The sequence below is a fragment of the Engraulis encrasicolus genome, chromosome 24 (genome assembly GCF_034702125.1).
Source record: "Engraulis encrasicolus isolate BLACKSEA-1 chromosome 24, IST_EnEncr_1.0, whole genome shotgun sequence".
Classification (NCBI taxonomy): Eukaryota; Metazoa; Chordata; class Actinopteri; order Clupeiformes; family Engraulidae; genus Engraulis; species Engraulis encrasicolus.
Window position 1 is genome coordinate 43102714 of NC_085880.1, and position 15770 is coordinate 43118483.

The window sequence follows — 15770 nt, forward strand, 5'->3', positions numbered from 1 at the left end:
TAAAGCAGAGAGGTCTTGGTTATGTCATTCTTCTTCTTGCTGTAGTGTAACCTGTAAACAGATATGCAGGTATTTTTTATTTTATTTAATTTGTGTACATCTAAACGCTTGGGATAAAAGAAGTTAGATTATCGCCATACCAGAATCAACAAATCAACAAATGCAACAATGCAAATCAAACGGACGGAGCAGATTTGAAGTAGGATGTTGTATCCCTTCAGATCACACACACACACACACACACACACGCGCACACTCACTCACTCGCACAGGCACGCACGCACACACCAGCTTTCTTCAAGCTTGCTTAACCTTCAACAAGCAAATGCAGCATGCCTTTCAATGGAGAAATAGATCAATTACAAAAACAAATGTGATATACTATTTCATACCACAATAATTATTGTAATGCTTTTCATTAAATGAAGGAATGTACAGTATTTACCTCTTCCAATATACCAACTGTAGAATGTCAGGGTTAGCAGTAATAACCCTGCATTAACTTTTTAGTTTTCTACAATATTACGGCAGTCTTAAAGGCCATCGATCTGTACAAACTTCAGCTCAGCATATTTCCTTTTTTTCTTTCCCTGAATGTTCCCTGCCTTTGTTTAAATGTCCCCTACCAGTCATAAATGTTTAACCAAATTGCCAGTGTCAGAGACCACAGGAGCACCAAATAGACGTTAGATAAGTGGATTTTGTTTGTGGAAGAATGAAAGAAATATTTTGCCACTCCCAAAGTCTTCTCAGCTTCAGTCGGTTGTGAGTCTCTACCCTCCGTGCTCCGGAGACCGAAGTGAACGTTGACTTATGCATCGATGATGACTCAGGAAAACAAAATGTATCAGGGTTTAAAGCCTGTTGAGACGATAGCCATTCTTAGCATTTTAGACCAGTGGTTGCAAAAAAGTCATATAGCAATGAACAGGACTGCAAGGGTTTCACATGTACTTTGTGTGTGAAAACCTCCTTGTGTTCAGGTTGAGCAGCAATGGCAGTTCGAAGTGCTGCTGACACTACTGCTGACATCACTGTATCTTTTTTGTTTTGTGTTTTTTTTTTTGCTGTTTGGAAACGGCTCCATTCCGGTAGAATCTTATCATACAGGCATTCCATAGTAGATGTCTTGTTGTATAGGCATTCCATATTAGAATCTTATTAGGCATTCCACATTCTTGTGCATTGTGATTGCATGACAGTGTTGCCCGCCCCCACCCCCGCCAGGTTTGTCTTAAAAAAGCACACCATTGTAGGACTGAGAATGCTGTCGTGTCATGATAAAAATGATAAAAAGTAGAATGATGAAAAGGTGAATTTTGTCATAGGATATATGATATGATATATTACTGCAACTGATGAGAAAAAAGTTTGACAGAAGCACAGCCCAACACCCAGTAAGCTTATAAAACTAAATCTGACAGTCCCAAATCTTCCATCACCAACGGTTTGTATGCCAGACATTTTAGAACCACCAGTTTTGCTGTTCTCATTCATGTGGTCACCACTGATGCAATGAGTTTGTTTCAAGTTAAAAACAAAAATTGTCTCGCATTCACAGTAATATATTTTTGGTACCCATTGTTATAACCTAAGCTAGAGGTTTTGTTTGCCATTTGCTGGTATGTTGGCAAACGACCACAAAGAAGTCGCATATCTGGGCAACATTCTTGGGCTGTGTGCCAACTGACTTTTTTGTTTACCCGTAAGTGTTGCCTTAATGATTGTGGTGTGCTTTTTTGTGTGTTAGCTTCAGCTTTGTCATCACAGCACACAGTATGGAACTGATTGCTATGCTACTGATAATGTACTGATAATACTGTTAATATGCCTTACCACATCAAACCTACACACCCACCCAGTGGTCAACCTAGTGATGCTTTCCCCAGTGAATTGGCAGCTAGCTACCAGACATTTGATAGTTGAGTCAACAAATCATCCACAATGGCCTCATTTACACGAGACATTTCATTCAGAATGAACTCAATCTAATTCTGAATAAAACTTAATTCCGCTTTGAAAACATCATGTAAACACTTCACAATTCGGAAATTAAATTAAAGTTCAATGTAAACTTGACGGAACAATTTAATTCTAAATTATTCATTTGGAATAATAAGAACGTCAAAATGTGGCCAATGTGGTCAATGTATAAGATTAACTGTAAGATCTAGTGTTAAAAGAAGTGCCACATTTCTGAAAAAAAAGTCTAGACTATTCTGTCCACCTCCTGAACAATAATCCTTGAAGATTTCTCACAGCTAAGTGTACAGTACACCGTTGTTTGTTATTTATTTTACTTTCCATGTGTATTATTATTATTATTATTATTATTTATTTCACCCTTTTTTGAATGAGGAAGAATTTGTACTCAATGGGCCTCAGGTATCATGTGAGTAAAAAAACTACAAGCTCCACCAGACCACACCGGCTTCCTGTTTGTTACCCCCTCACCACCTACGGAGCACACTCTGTGCATTCCAATTTGCGACCTTGCGTCCTCCACTTGGGCTTGTGGCCTCACGTTTTGCTGATGCCCCACCTCCATGGAGAAAGCAATTACATTTCCCCGCTCTCAGCCTCGCCAAAAAAAGTTTTTGGGGGACTATTCTTCATTTACCATCCTGTTTGAAAATGAGAAAAATTACTTTACAATTGAGGTTCTGTGAGATATTGAAATATAATGCTGTTGTCAGTGTTGTCATCATGACGTATTACTTCCTGGTACAAGGCCACAAGCACAAGTGGAGGACGCAAGGTTGCATATTGGAACGCACCCGCTGACTACAGCTGGGGCCTATACTAAGAAGCTGGTTCAGGAGTAAACCAGGTTAAGTTAAGAGGTACATCATCTAATTGAAGAGCCTGGAGTTCTCATTATCTTAACAAAATGAGGACTCCAGGCTCTTCTATTAGACGATTTACCCCTTAACTTAACCTGGGTTAGTCCTGAAACAACTTCTTAGTATACAACTCTGGGGTCCGTTTCTCGATTCTTGTCGTTGCTAACCGTCTTAAGACAACGTTTTAAAGCGATGGTTCGGAGTAGAATCACCCTAATGCCATTTGAACCGTGACACCCATCCACCTTTACACCCGAAGTGTTTTCTGCCGCAGGCTTACATCAACAGAGTTGCCGTGTTATTCGATGTTTATTCCGGTTAGCTTGACTCAAGCACATATGGATACTGGGCACCGTCTCCAAACTTTCCCCACAAAAATAACATGGCATGACACCAAACTTCTGCAGTAGCACAAATATGGTCTGTACTCACGAAACGAAGCATTTGGAAGTTTGGAAATAGTCCAAGAGTTTATTATTATCAACACAAGCCGAATAGCTTCTCTGCTGCTAAAGCTGCGCCAACGTTACTTCCGTCATCTAAGACAAGCATGTAAGAGTCCTCAACGAAGCTCATAATATGCACAATGAAAAGTGAATTCAGCATCAGTATTGATAACGAAAATCATTGTCTAATTGATAGTAGGTAAGATTTGAAATATCTTTTAAGTATTTCCTTGAAAATATAAGCCTTAATCACAATTCAGTGAAAACTTTTTTAACACTCTCGTCTGGAAGTTTGTTGAAGACTTTTACGGGCTTGTCTCATATGACGGAAGTAACGTTGGCACAGCTTTAGCAGCAGAGAAGCTATTCAGCTTGTGTTGATAATACTAAACTCCTGGACTATTTCCAAACTTCCAAATGCTTCGTTTCGTGAGTACAGACCATATTTGTGCTACTGCAGAAGTTTGGTGTAATGACATGTTATTTTTGTGGGGAAAGTTTGGAGACGGTGCCCAGTATCCATATGCGCTTGAGTCAAGCTAACCGGAATAAACATCGAATAACACGGCAACTCTGTTGATGTAAGTCTGCGGCAGAAAACACTTCGGGTGTAAAGGTGGATGGGTGTCACGGTTCAAATGGCATTAGGGTGATTCTACTCCGAACCATCGCTTTAAGACGTAACACCATTCCCTTGGATTTAGTGGTGAGCGTCGCTGTCGAGAGAGAGTTGAGTCGCTCGTACGAAGGACTTTGCTAACGACGATAGCAAAGACGCTTTTGAGAAACGGACCCCTGGCTCTGTGTATGCGCTGTTCAAACGTTCAGGCATCCATCCCACTGTTGGACTGTTTGGTCTGTTAACTTTCAATAAAGGTGTGAGTATGTTCTGTTTGTGTGTGTGTCTGTGTGGTTTGTGTTGACATGTAAAAGGAAGGAATTTTGGGGGGATAGTGGGACATTACTTGGACACCAAAAATTACATTTAAGTCCAAATGTATAATGTAAATGTATAAAATCAACGCACAGTATGATGAGATGACTGGATCAAGGCACTGGTTGTATTAATTTCTTCTCATGACATTCTCTGACATGAGGGTTGGCTTTTATGATTGTGCATTACTTTACAATACACTGCTGAAGCTTAATTGTCAGCTTTTCCACAAGCCACAACCGAAATCATTTCCAATCCTAAAGGGCCTGCCTGCACTCATTGCAAACAGGGCCGCCCGCCACTAGACATAAGCAGAGTACGCAGACTCAGATTGCTTGGAACACCAATCAATGTTTAGGGCACCAACTACTTTGCCACCAAAATTGGGGCATCTTAAATTGAGATTGACTAAAAACGTCATTAAAAATATTGAATTACATTACAAACGTATGTATTAGTTGGTAGAGATTATTATTAACATTAATTATGAGGGGGGGGGCTCCTGACCAGTTACGCTTGGGGCCTCCAGAACCTTAGCAGCGGCCCTGATTGCAGTCATGTCCCATGAGGCGAGAGCATGTTCCTTTAAAGGAACAGACCACCCTTTTTTGATTTTCACATATTTGCAGTATTTCCAAGCATTATTTATGAATGTGCATATAATTTTCGTCTATGTTTTTGCATTACCCCGTTTAACAGCATAGCCACATTAGGCATTCCAATGCAAGTCTATGGTACAAAATAAAACACAATAAAATGTACTTATAAACCATTTTAAAATTAATGTAAAATTCACCCGAGTGTAAAACGGCAATTTAATTCCGTCCAGTGACCACTTGTGGCTTGATGCTAAAGATACCAATTACTTCCAGTGATTATGCTAAGCTATGCTAATAATTCTGATCCAATAAATCTAAGTACTGAAAACACTGAGACGAAAATCATATGCACATTCATGAATAATGTTGGGAAATACTGCAAATATGTGAAAATCAAAGAAGGGTGGTCTGTTCCTTTAATACACAATCTGCAATAACATCAACCAAGTCCTCTCCACATTCCTAGATGACATTTTCAGTAATCTCAATCCTTCAAAAATCCATACAAATCAGACCATGTAATGCCTGGATTAGAGTTGTGCTTTTTGTAAAGGGGACAAAATGTCAAATTTCTGGGTAAAAAGAGGGCAGAATGACAGCAGAGCTACGTGTGTACCAGAGGCGATTCCAGGGACAAGACACGCCTCTGGAGTAGCCTGGGATATCCCATGATGCTTTGCATGATTGTTCCGATCTGAAAGAACATGGGGTGGATTCCAATATGCGGACTCCCCTCCTCAGTCTGTCATTGTGGCCTCACGTTTTGCTTACGCCATGAGAAAATGACATTAGAATTGTGCTTTTGCAAGACATCAAAATACAATTGTGTTGGTCGATGAAGTCATAACAAGGCCATAAGAAGGCAAGTGAGCAATGAAGGACCGAGATCTGGATATAGGAATTGGTTCTACGCCACAATTGGAGGCCTGAGCTAGGGAACCAGAGAGTGGAGGCCTGAGGTAGGGAGCCAATCAGAGTGGAGGCCTGAGCTAGGGAGCCAATCAGAGATTGGGAAGGTGTGAAAAGGAGATGACACATACTACTTGACAAATGGAAGCTTGCAGTTTGTAAGAATAAACACAACTGACACGAATGTCTATGGGCTACATACTGTATATAACAAATGGTACATTGGTAACGCCAAATAAATGACCACAGGCAGTCGTAAAACAAACATTTTCTATGAGAAATTGCATAGGTAGACCCCAGGGACAGTCGTGGGTAAGCATGAGGCTTGCCAACAGTCAATGAAAAAATAGGGGACACCTCTTTGCACCGGGAGTCTGGCAGTCCTCCCCCAGAAAATATTGTATTTCTTAGATGTTATTTCCTGCATTTTAACGTCCCGTGTCCCATTTCAGTTCAATACGGAACCCGTACTTTTATTTCTGAATACGGGACGATTCCATATTTCAAGGGACGGTTGTCAACCCTAGTACGGGTGAGTCATAAATGCAATTCTGTTGTGTGCACTTGAGTGCTGTCGCAATGACAAAAGGAGTTGGAGTTTCCCAGGTGGCCTTTTCACTTCAGACTACCTCACTTATGACAACCTCACAGGCAGGCAACCTCTGGAGGGTACACTGGATCCAACTGTACAATCCCCACAATACAAGAGACACAACGAGGGAGTGAACGATATATCATATCATTTTATTGGCATTTGAGAATGTCTTTATCTTTTTTCTAAAATGTACATACATTAAAAGTAGTGTGTTTCACAAAACATGAGATGCGAGAGAGCATTCAGTAATCACACCAAGTGGCACGCGGCGGATGTGAAGTCTGATTTGGAAGCTTGGTCCAGTCCAGGTGCAACAGGAGACGATGGGGTGTGGTGGAGGGTGGAGGACTTGAAGCGTCCTGTGGTTGTGGATTTGATTTTTTTTTATATTCTTGATATCAGTAGCAGTTACATCTCGGGGGTGCATTTCTCGAAACCAAAGTAGCTTACTACATTAGCTACTTTGTTGTTTTCAATGCATTTTCCCATTGGCAACTACCGAAGTTGCTAGCAGGCAAGCAACTTCTCTTTTGAGAAATGCACCCCAGTTCAGCATTGTTGATTCTAGTAGCGAGTGCTTGCATGGAACCACACTTTGTTTTTGTTTTGTTTTTAAAAAGGGTGTTGCAAGCTTAGTAATATATTTCAAACACATGAACACGGCAATACATTCATCGATACCGTTTACTTTAGCAGGAAAGCAAGGACGGAGAGGGGAATGGATTTAGGTGAGGAGGCAGCATGTAGACCAGGGGAGGGGAACCTAGTACGGTGTGTCTCCAGGCCCGTTTACGGCCCTCGATATAACTGTTATGTAGTGAAATGTGATATGTTTTGTAAAGCAATCTTATAACTTCATTGCAATGTTAATGTAATTTCTTATTTTCAGGGGACCAAGTGAAGGAGGGGTCTGTTGTAACGGTGGTTGCCTTCAATATAGGCCTAAAGTGCAGCGGGGGGAATCCTGTTTTGTGTTCATAGTACCAGAGAGAGTAGAGAGAGAGAGAGGTTCCATTGGCCCATTGTTTCCTGGTTCTATTATGGCCCCCCTTAGGCAGACCTAGGCAGACCTAAGGACTGTTCTATTCATTGTAGGAGCATTATGACACGCCCCTTTAGGCAGACCGGAACCTGGTCATGTTAGGTGCCCATAGCAACCTATTACATTGGCATATCTCTATATATAGAATCTCTGATAGTACGGTCCTTGGAGGACCTAAATAAAATGTAAAGAGGCCCTTGAATGAAAACGGTTCCCTACCCCTGATTTAAACCTTATGGGGGGGCAGTGGCAGTCTGGGGTTGGACAGATGCAAGTCACTGGCTCTAACCTATAGGGGGCGCTCTGAGAAGGAAGTGTAGCTTTTCACACGAGCAAAGAAGAGGGGCGTGTACATCTTATCCATGTCAAAAGCGGTCACCACTGTCTCACCAGTCGATCTGAAAGACAACAGAGAGAGATATTATACGTACAGTACAGTACAGTACATCATATTGGATCTGTATAAAGGATTTAGGTGTATTTCTGAATTGCCTTGTTTAAGTAATAAACTTCAGTCTTTAAGACTGCTCCATCCACTGATTACTAGTACTTCAAATTGCAAGAATGCAATATGAACTGTTTTCAAAATGTTCAAGTGGTCTTGGTAATGTCTTGGTCTCAGACTAAGCAGTCTCGATCACTAGTACCTGGATTGATGGGTCCATACAAGCTTATTAGCTACAGTGCCCTCCATAATTATTGGCACCCCTGGTTGAGATGTGTTTTTTAGCTTCCAATTATTTTATTTTTTTTCTAAATAATATGGGACCTTAATGGAAAAAAAGACAAAAATCCAACCTTCAATACAAGTGCATTTATTCAGTGGGGAAAAAATCCCACAAAAAGAAATAATTATTTGACATCAAATAATGTGTGTCACAATTATTAGCACCCCTGGTGTTAATATTTTGTACAACCCCCTTTTGCCAACAAAACAGCACCTAATCTTCTCCTATAATGTTTCACAAGATGGGAAAAGACAGAAAAAGGGATATTCAGCCATTCCTCTTTGCAGAATCTCTCTAAATCATCCAGAGACCTGGGTCCTCTCCTCTGTACTCTCCTCTTCAGCTCACCCCACAGGTTCTCAATGGGGTTGAGGTCAGGGGACTGAGATGGCCATGGGAGGAGCTTGATTTTGTGTCTGGTGAACCATTTCTGTGTAGATTTGGCCATATGTTTAGGGTCATTGTCTTGCTGAAAGACCCAGTGACGACCCAGCTTCAGCTTTCGGGCAGAGGGCAACAGATTTTGATTTAAAATGTCCTGGTATTTCAAAGCATTCATGATGCCATGCACCCTAACAAGGTTCCCAGGGCCTTTGGAAGCGAAACAGCCCCACAGCATCACTGACCCACCCCCATACTTCACAGTGGGTATGAGGTGCTTTTCAGCATGCGCATCTTTCGTGGTACGCCAGAACCACTTAGAGTGTTTGTTGCCAAAAAGCTCAATCTTGGTCTCATCTGACCAAAGCACACGGTCCCAGTTGAAGCCCCAATACCGCTTGGCGAACTCCAGACGCTTGCGTTTATGATTGTGAGTGAGGAAAGGTTTTCTCCGTGCATGCCTCCCAAACAGCTTGTTGGCGTGTAAACAGCGCCTGATGGTTGATTTGGAGACTTTGTGACCCCAGGATGCTACCATTTGTTGTAATTCTGTAACAGTGAGCTTTGGAGATCTTTTGATTTCTCTTACCATCCTCCTCACTGTGCGCGGTGGCAAAATAAACTTGGGTCCTCGTCCAGGCTTGTTTACCACTGTTCCAGTTGTTTTGAACTTCTTAATTATTCCTCTCACAGTGGATATGGGCAGCTGCAGTTGAGTGGCAATCTTCTTGTAGCCTCTGCCTGACCTGTGAAGGTCGACGCACATCTGCCTCACTTGTATGCTGTGTTCCTTTGTCTTTCCCATGTTTAAGAGTGGATAAGAGAAATGGCCTCAGTGTCACGTCATATTTATACCCCAGGGAAACAGGAAGTGATGAATTACTAATTAAATGTTCCTACATACTCTGGTAAACTTTGTAAACTACTGTAGAAATTGTGACATTGTCACATTAATTGCCGGTGTCACTTAAATTTGTCTGTTAATGTTACTTAACTATTGCAAGCCCATGTAAGGTTCATGAGGTATAGGGTGTAATGTTCATCCCTTTGCAATAGGTTTGTGTATCATGCTCTGTACGTTTGGGGGTAGGATATGGGTATGTCTGAAAAGGACTCGATTTCCCACGCTGCCTTGCACTGCACATCTATTTAGATGGGTAAGCTTGGTTGGCTACGGGGGGAATCAGCTGAGAGCTAGTCGGAGCGGTGTGCTGGGCGAGCGAGGCGCGCCAGAGTTTGAACTTGCAGCCTCCTTCATGGGAAAGTCGTGGCGGAATGTGTAATGTTCTAAACGCTGGATTCGCTGGGAGAAATCGCCAGCCGCCACACTGCTTCGAGCTTCCTTTCCAGCATCGCAAACACCTGGATGCGTGAGGAGGAAGCATTGGACTACTGTCTCAGGGCCCTGACTACAGACACCGGTGAGCTCGAGTTCATTTTTCCTTTTTTGTCGCGACTGCTTCTTTTTTCTCTTTTTCATGTGGATTACTTTTTTCTGACTTCACCGACCTGTGGATTACTTCGTGCAGCCTACTTCGGGAACGAACTGTAGGAAGCCAAATGGGTCTGTGAAACTTGCGTTGGCACGGGGGTAATCGGCGCCGTCCGATATTTATTTAATGGGGGACTTTCTGTGGACATTTGTCTTGTGGTTTGTGGACTAGGGGATTGGGGAAACCAGTAACATACTGAATGTAAATAATATAGCGCGCTGCGCAACTAAAGTGAGCTTTGGTGTGTGACTCCTTGGTTTTAAACTTAACCTACTTGCAGCCGGTGTGCAATCTGCGGTTGTCCTTTCATCTTAGAACCCCGGTGTAATTAATTTATTTTGTGGTAATACAGATACTTAATTTAACATTTTAAAGTCTGGTTGTTACAACATGACAGAAATGCTTCAATTATATTTATTTCCTGGGAATTGTTAAGGGTGCCAATAATTGTGGAACAGGTGATTTAATGAAAAAGAATTATTTTTTAGTCAGGGATTTTTTTATTTTCTTACAATTCATTTGAGTTGAAGGCTACATTTTCCTACAATTTTCAGTGTGACAGTATTCTTCTGCAATAAACACTGAATTTATTTTAAGGCTTTTAACACATCTCAACCAGGGGTGCCAATAATTATGGAGGGCACTGTATATATGGTGTGACGTCATCGGTCGAATGCTCTATTCATTTCAACGGGGCTCCCCAACGTTCGCACGTCTGTTATTTTTCGATAACGGGTTGGTCAGACCGCTGTCAATGGCAACAAGACTTTTCACTGCTAAAAGTGACTTTTCAACAAGACTCTAATCAGCTGCTGTGATAGACAACACCTGTTGTCCTGGCTACCTAGCTTTTGCCTAGCGGTGTTCCACAACGGCACTGTTTTGTTTTGCGCAGCAACAATCTTAACATTAAATAGGCCTAAAGAAATGTCCCACCCGCATGTGTGAATCATTTAAGTATATCCATATAATAAGCGGGTTAACTTTCGGCGAGTCGGTCACTTTGTGGAATAGCAGCACTTCAGAGAGAACAAGACCCCTCCGCTCCGCGTCGGGGTCTAAAGATTCTCTCTGTCGTGCTGCTATTCCACGGTAGCGACCTTCTCGCCGAACGTTAACCCTTACATAATATGCTATACAGGTCCTTCTCAAATAATAAGCATATTGTGCTAAAGTTCATTTTTTTCCCCATAATGTAATGATAAAAAATAAACTTTCATATGTTTTAGATTCATTGTACACCAACTGAAATATTTCAGGTCTTGCATTGTTTCAATATTGATGATTTTGGCATACAGCTCATGAAAACCCAAAATTCCGATCTCAAAAAATTAGCATATCATGTATGTATAGCTGTGTATATTACATTGCCTAGGTAGACTCCAGGGATAGTCATGGGTAAGCATTAGGGTAGCCCACTGACAAAGAAAAAATAAGAGACACTTCTTTGCATCGGGGTCTGGTGGTCTTCCCCCGGAAGATATTTTATTTCTTAGATGTTATTTCCTGCATTTTAACGTCCTGTGTCCCGGCTCAGTTAAATACGGAATCCAGACTTTTATTTCTAAATACGGGATGATTCCATATTTCAAGGGACATATTAACATGACATGTATAGATGTATGAGTGTGTGTACCTGTAGGTGATTTGGCAAGAGTGGTGCATAGATGTCTGTCTGTGTGTCTGTGTGTGTGTCTGTGTGTCTGTGTGTGTGTGTGTGTACCTGCAGGTGATATGGCAGGAGTGGTGGATAGATGTGTGTGTGTGTGTGTGTGTGTGTGTGTGTGTGTGTGTGTGTGTGTGTGTGTGTGTGTGTGTGTGTGTGTGTGTGTGTGTGTGTGTGTGTGTGTGTGTGTGTGTGTGTGTGTGTGTGATGGCAGGAGTGGTGGATAGATGTGTGTGTGTGTGTGGTGTGTGTGTGTGGTGTGTGTGTGTACCTGTAGGTGATTTGGCAGGAGTGCTGGATAGATGAGTGTGTGTGTGTGTGTGTGTGTGTGTGTGTGTGTGTGTGTGTGTGTGTGTGTGTGTGTACCTGTAGGTGATTTGGCAGGAGTGGTGGATCCATATGAGCTTGTTGAAGCGTTGGCGCCCCCCAGAGGCCAGCTGCAGTCCCACATGGAAACTGTGCTCGGCATCATTCACAGGGTTCCGCTTGTTGAAGCGGCTCTTCTGTCGTGACAAGACGAGACGAGGCACAGGAAAAGAAGTCAGCTTAGTGGAGTTTACAGATAAAAAATCATTACAAAACCATGAAAAAAGCCAGTTAAAGTGATGGTTCGGAGTATATTCACCCTAATCATGCCATCTGAACCGTGACATCCATCCAGTAGTCCACCCGAAATGTTTTCTACCTTTGGCGAACATTAGCCAAGTTACCGAGTTATTCCTAATATCTTAGTGCAAGCGCTAATGGATCCTGGCAGTATCTCCAAACTTGCCACACTAAAATCACACTCGGTTACTTGGCTAATGTTCGCCCAAGGTAGAAAACATTTCGGGTGGACTACTAGATGGATGTCAAGGTTCAGATGGCATGGGGCACCTAAGGCACGCCCTCTACATCCTGGTTCATGGGGCAGAGGGAGTCAAAAAATAATTACTGGGCTTGAAATGAGTGTTTTTTCGACACCAATCCAAACCTTGGACCTCCACTTATGCACCACAAATCCACCACGACTTGCCTCGTCCACTTCCATTCCAGTTTTTGACTCCCTCGGCCCCATGAACCAGGAAGTAGAGGGCTTGACTTAGGTGCCCCATTAGTTAGGGTGAATCTACTCCGAACCATCACTTTAAGACTGCAGGGACCCTTGGTCAAACCCACCTCCTCTTTCCTCTTGGCAACAACAACAAAAACTTTGGTTTGATTGTCAGTGTCCTGGGACAGGCGATAGTGGCCAACAAGAACAGACTCCATCCTAGACAACAGAGAGAAGCAAATTAGCAATGACACACACTACGGACTACTGAGATCTACACTACAGGAGTCAGTTACAGAACACACACACAGAAAAGTCAGGAAGGAAACTGCACATAAGAATCAACTGAACTAGTACATACCTACTGCCGGTATAAAAATTGCTTTAATATTACCATTTTGTTTAGAATAATAAACAGGCACTGAATGCAAGCAACATAGTTCTGCACTGTATTGCACTGTAAAGCAATGTGTTATATTGTCAAGTAAATTAACACTCTTGAGTGTTAAAACAAGTGTTCTTTCACATTTTCACCCATGATTTTCCATGATGAAAATATTTTTGTTTAGGGATGCACCGATACCGATACTGGTATCGGTATCGGCTCCCGATACTGCTCATTATACTCGTACTCGTACTCGTCAAGCACTTGCCGATACCAGCTACGAGTACTACTATTACTCAAAACAATGCAAAATCTTGTCATGTTCTATCGACTTGAAATCAGCATGGAAAAAAGTGCCACCTCATACATTTACTAACATTTGAATCTAAATGGAAATGGATAATAAAAATATCACAGGTGGAAAAAAACAAGGCCATGCATTTATTTTCATTGTATTTTGGTGGTAAAAGGTATCGGTATCGGTACTCGGTATCGGCAAGTACACACATTAATGTACTCGTACTTGTGTCGGTTTTCAAAAAAGTGGTATCGGTGCATCCCTATTTTTGTTCTCTGTGTTCAAATCAGCTTTTGTTGGTCACACTAACACTTATGGCCAGACTAGGTTTACTTTACATGTATAAATGATGGTACTGACTGAGGCAATTTCTTTCACCACCAAATAAGACGGTCCGTGGTAATTATTGCATCACGGCACCAGAACATCAATTTCATGCAGCCAATTGATAGAACATCAGATAAAATTTAATTGACTTTTCCAAAACTTCTGGATTACCATTCATCATATCATAACCATTTCCCAAAACTCTTCCAGCAGCTGGAAATTGAATTTTAGAATTCCATAACTGTTCCAGGTTTTTCATAACTGTAGGAACCCTGTGAAATTCATCACATTACATTGCATTGCATTACATTACATTACATTTGGAAGATGCTTTCAGCCAAAGCCATACAAAAATAAATCAGTGCTCGCGCAGGCATTCGCTGTGCAGAATCAAAGTAAAGATGACTGCTGAGATAAAGCAAAGAGGAACTGCAGTCGAATGCAGATGTGGGTTCATTCCATATCTACCATGCGAATTCATGACAATTAGAAATAATATAGTATATAAGTAGTAGCCTTTATTGTCCCCAAGGGGAAATTCGTTCTCACCACACAGGGTGCAGTCGCCGCAAGAGCAGCGCCCATAAGAACACCTGTCAACCCACCTGTACATTACATGCACAATACAGTATAAGACAAGGGTAGGGAGGGGTAGGGTAGACATGGGCCAGGCAATATAATGTGGGCGAGGGCTGTACACTTACAGACTTATTGGCCAAACAGGAAATCAGAAACAGGAAATCATTCCCATTGGAGGAAAAAAAAGAGAAAGAATCAGATGTCATACGCCCCCCCCCCAGCAATGACTCCGCGCACCCCCCGGGGGGGCGTGCGACCCACTTTAAATAATGTGCTTAACCTAAGGCAGAGTTTTTCAGAGTACACACACACACATCCAAATCCAGATGCTGACCTGGCGTTCCTGCTCCGCAGTTGGGGGACCGTGACCTGAGGCTCATCAGGCGTGGTCAGCATCATCACCTGGCCATCGGGGAAGAAGCGCAGGTACCTGTGGACAAACAGAAGTTAGCACTTAGCAGATAAACCGAACTGATTTAGAAGCGCAGGTACCTGTGGACAAACAGCCATGTAGCCAGGTAAACCTAACTAGTACAGGCAGAGACGTTCTTAATGCAGAGACGGCCAACTCGACGTTCCTTCCTGTTTCACTTATGACGTCGACCACGCCCCTTTAGGAGACCTGATAGGAGACTTTTATAATGGGCGCCTATGGGCGAATCTGACTTTTCCACGGATACGACCAATGCCTTAATTCATGGGCGGAGCGATGGATTTAAAAATTGTATATCTTGCGAGCCACATGCCTTCTTTACATTCTGAAAATTTAAATTACATCTCAGAATTAATTTTTCACAGAGAAAATCGACTTTGTTTGACGCGTGTCCCATCTAGTGCGGGCCACTGCCATGGAATGCCAAGAATGATTGACAAGCGGTGCAGAATATTTGCTTTGCGTGAAAACAGGAGCGGTTGATAAGGAGCACGGCATTAATTGACGTTTATTTGTGTTATGTTGTTGTTACATCGCAGGCCCTAGTTCACGTCTACTTTGCACGTCTGTTGTGAAATAGTAGCCAATTTCGACAAATTATTAAAAGCTTGATGTTCATTTCTGCACGTTTCAGTTTCAGTGCTGTCCATAAGTAGTTTTCGCCGCTCCCCAGTCTGACCACGGGTTTATAGCCTAAATCTAGTGAGACACAATACCATGACTGCAAATAAATGACAACAGTTGGGTGGCAAATGCATAGCCTACGTTAGGCTACTGCTTCAGGTTAAATGAGCCTATTATAGACTTTATTCAATAGGCTACTCTTTGCAGCAGTCTGTGTTGCATGACACTTCAGCATCATCTCATCCAGTCAACTGTTAAACGAAATGCAGGTTGCGCCAGGCAGGGCAAAAGTTAGCGGAGATGGCTGGTTAACTCGGACATTAGCCTATTAATTTCGCAAATATTGTATTAGTAGGCTAGTTCAGATACACTGCGCTCTTCCCTGTGGTGCGTCTCCAGTTGAATAAAGGTGAGAAAGTGGACCGCACTCAGGTTCTTCTTTTCTTCTTTTTATT

At 42.2% G+C, this 15770-nt stretch overlaps 1 protein-coding gene and 1 long non-coding RNA gene across 3 annotated transcripts in view; both read right to left on the reverse strand.

The window, feature by feature from the left end:
* Nucleotides 1-6454: 6454 nt before the first annotated feature.
* LOC134441509 (uncharacterized) overlaps nucleotides 6455-15770 on the reverse strand; it is a 258170-nt gene continuing 248854 nt past the window's right edge. Inside the window, exon 2 of the long non-coding RNA XR_010033172.1 lies at nucleotides 6455-7386. This is a non-coding gene — a long non-coding RNA (uncharacterized LOC134441509). The remainder of the gene's footprint in view (nucleotides 7387-15770) is intronic.
* fbxo9 (F-box protein 9) overlaps nucleotides 6455-15770 on the reverse strand; it is a 29406-nt gene continuing 20090 nt past the window's right edge. For both annotated transcript variants that reach the window (XM_063191857.1, XM_063191858.1), the window contains 4 exons: nucleotides 14593-14688; nucleotides 12795-12888; nucleotides 12003-12139; nucleotides 6455-7766 (listed from right to left, as the gene is read on the reverse strand). In XM_063191857.1, coding sequence (XP_063047927.1) covers nucleotides 7658-7766; nucleotides 12003-12139; nucleotides 12795-12888; nucleotides 14593-14688 — 436 coding nt within the window. In that variant the 3' untranslated portion in view covers nucleotides 6455-7657. The remainder of the gene's footprint in view (nucleotides 7767-12002; nucleotides 12140-12794; nucleotides 12889-14592; nucleotides 14689-15770) is intronic.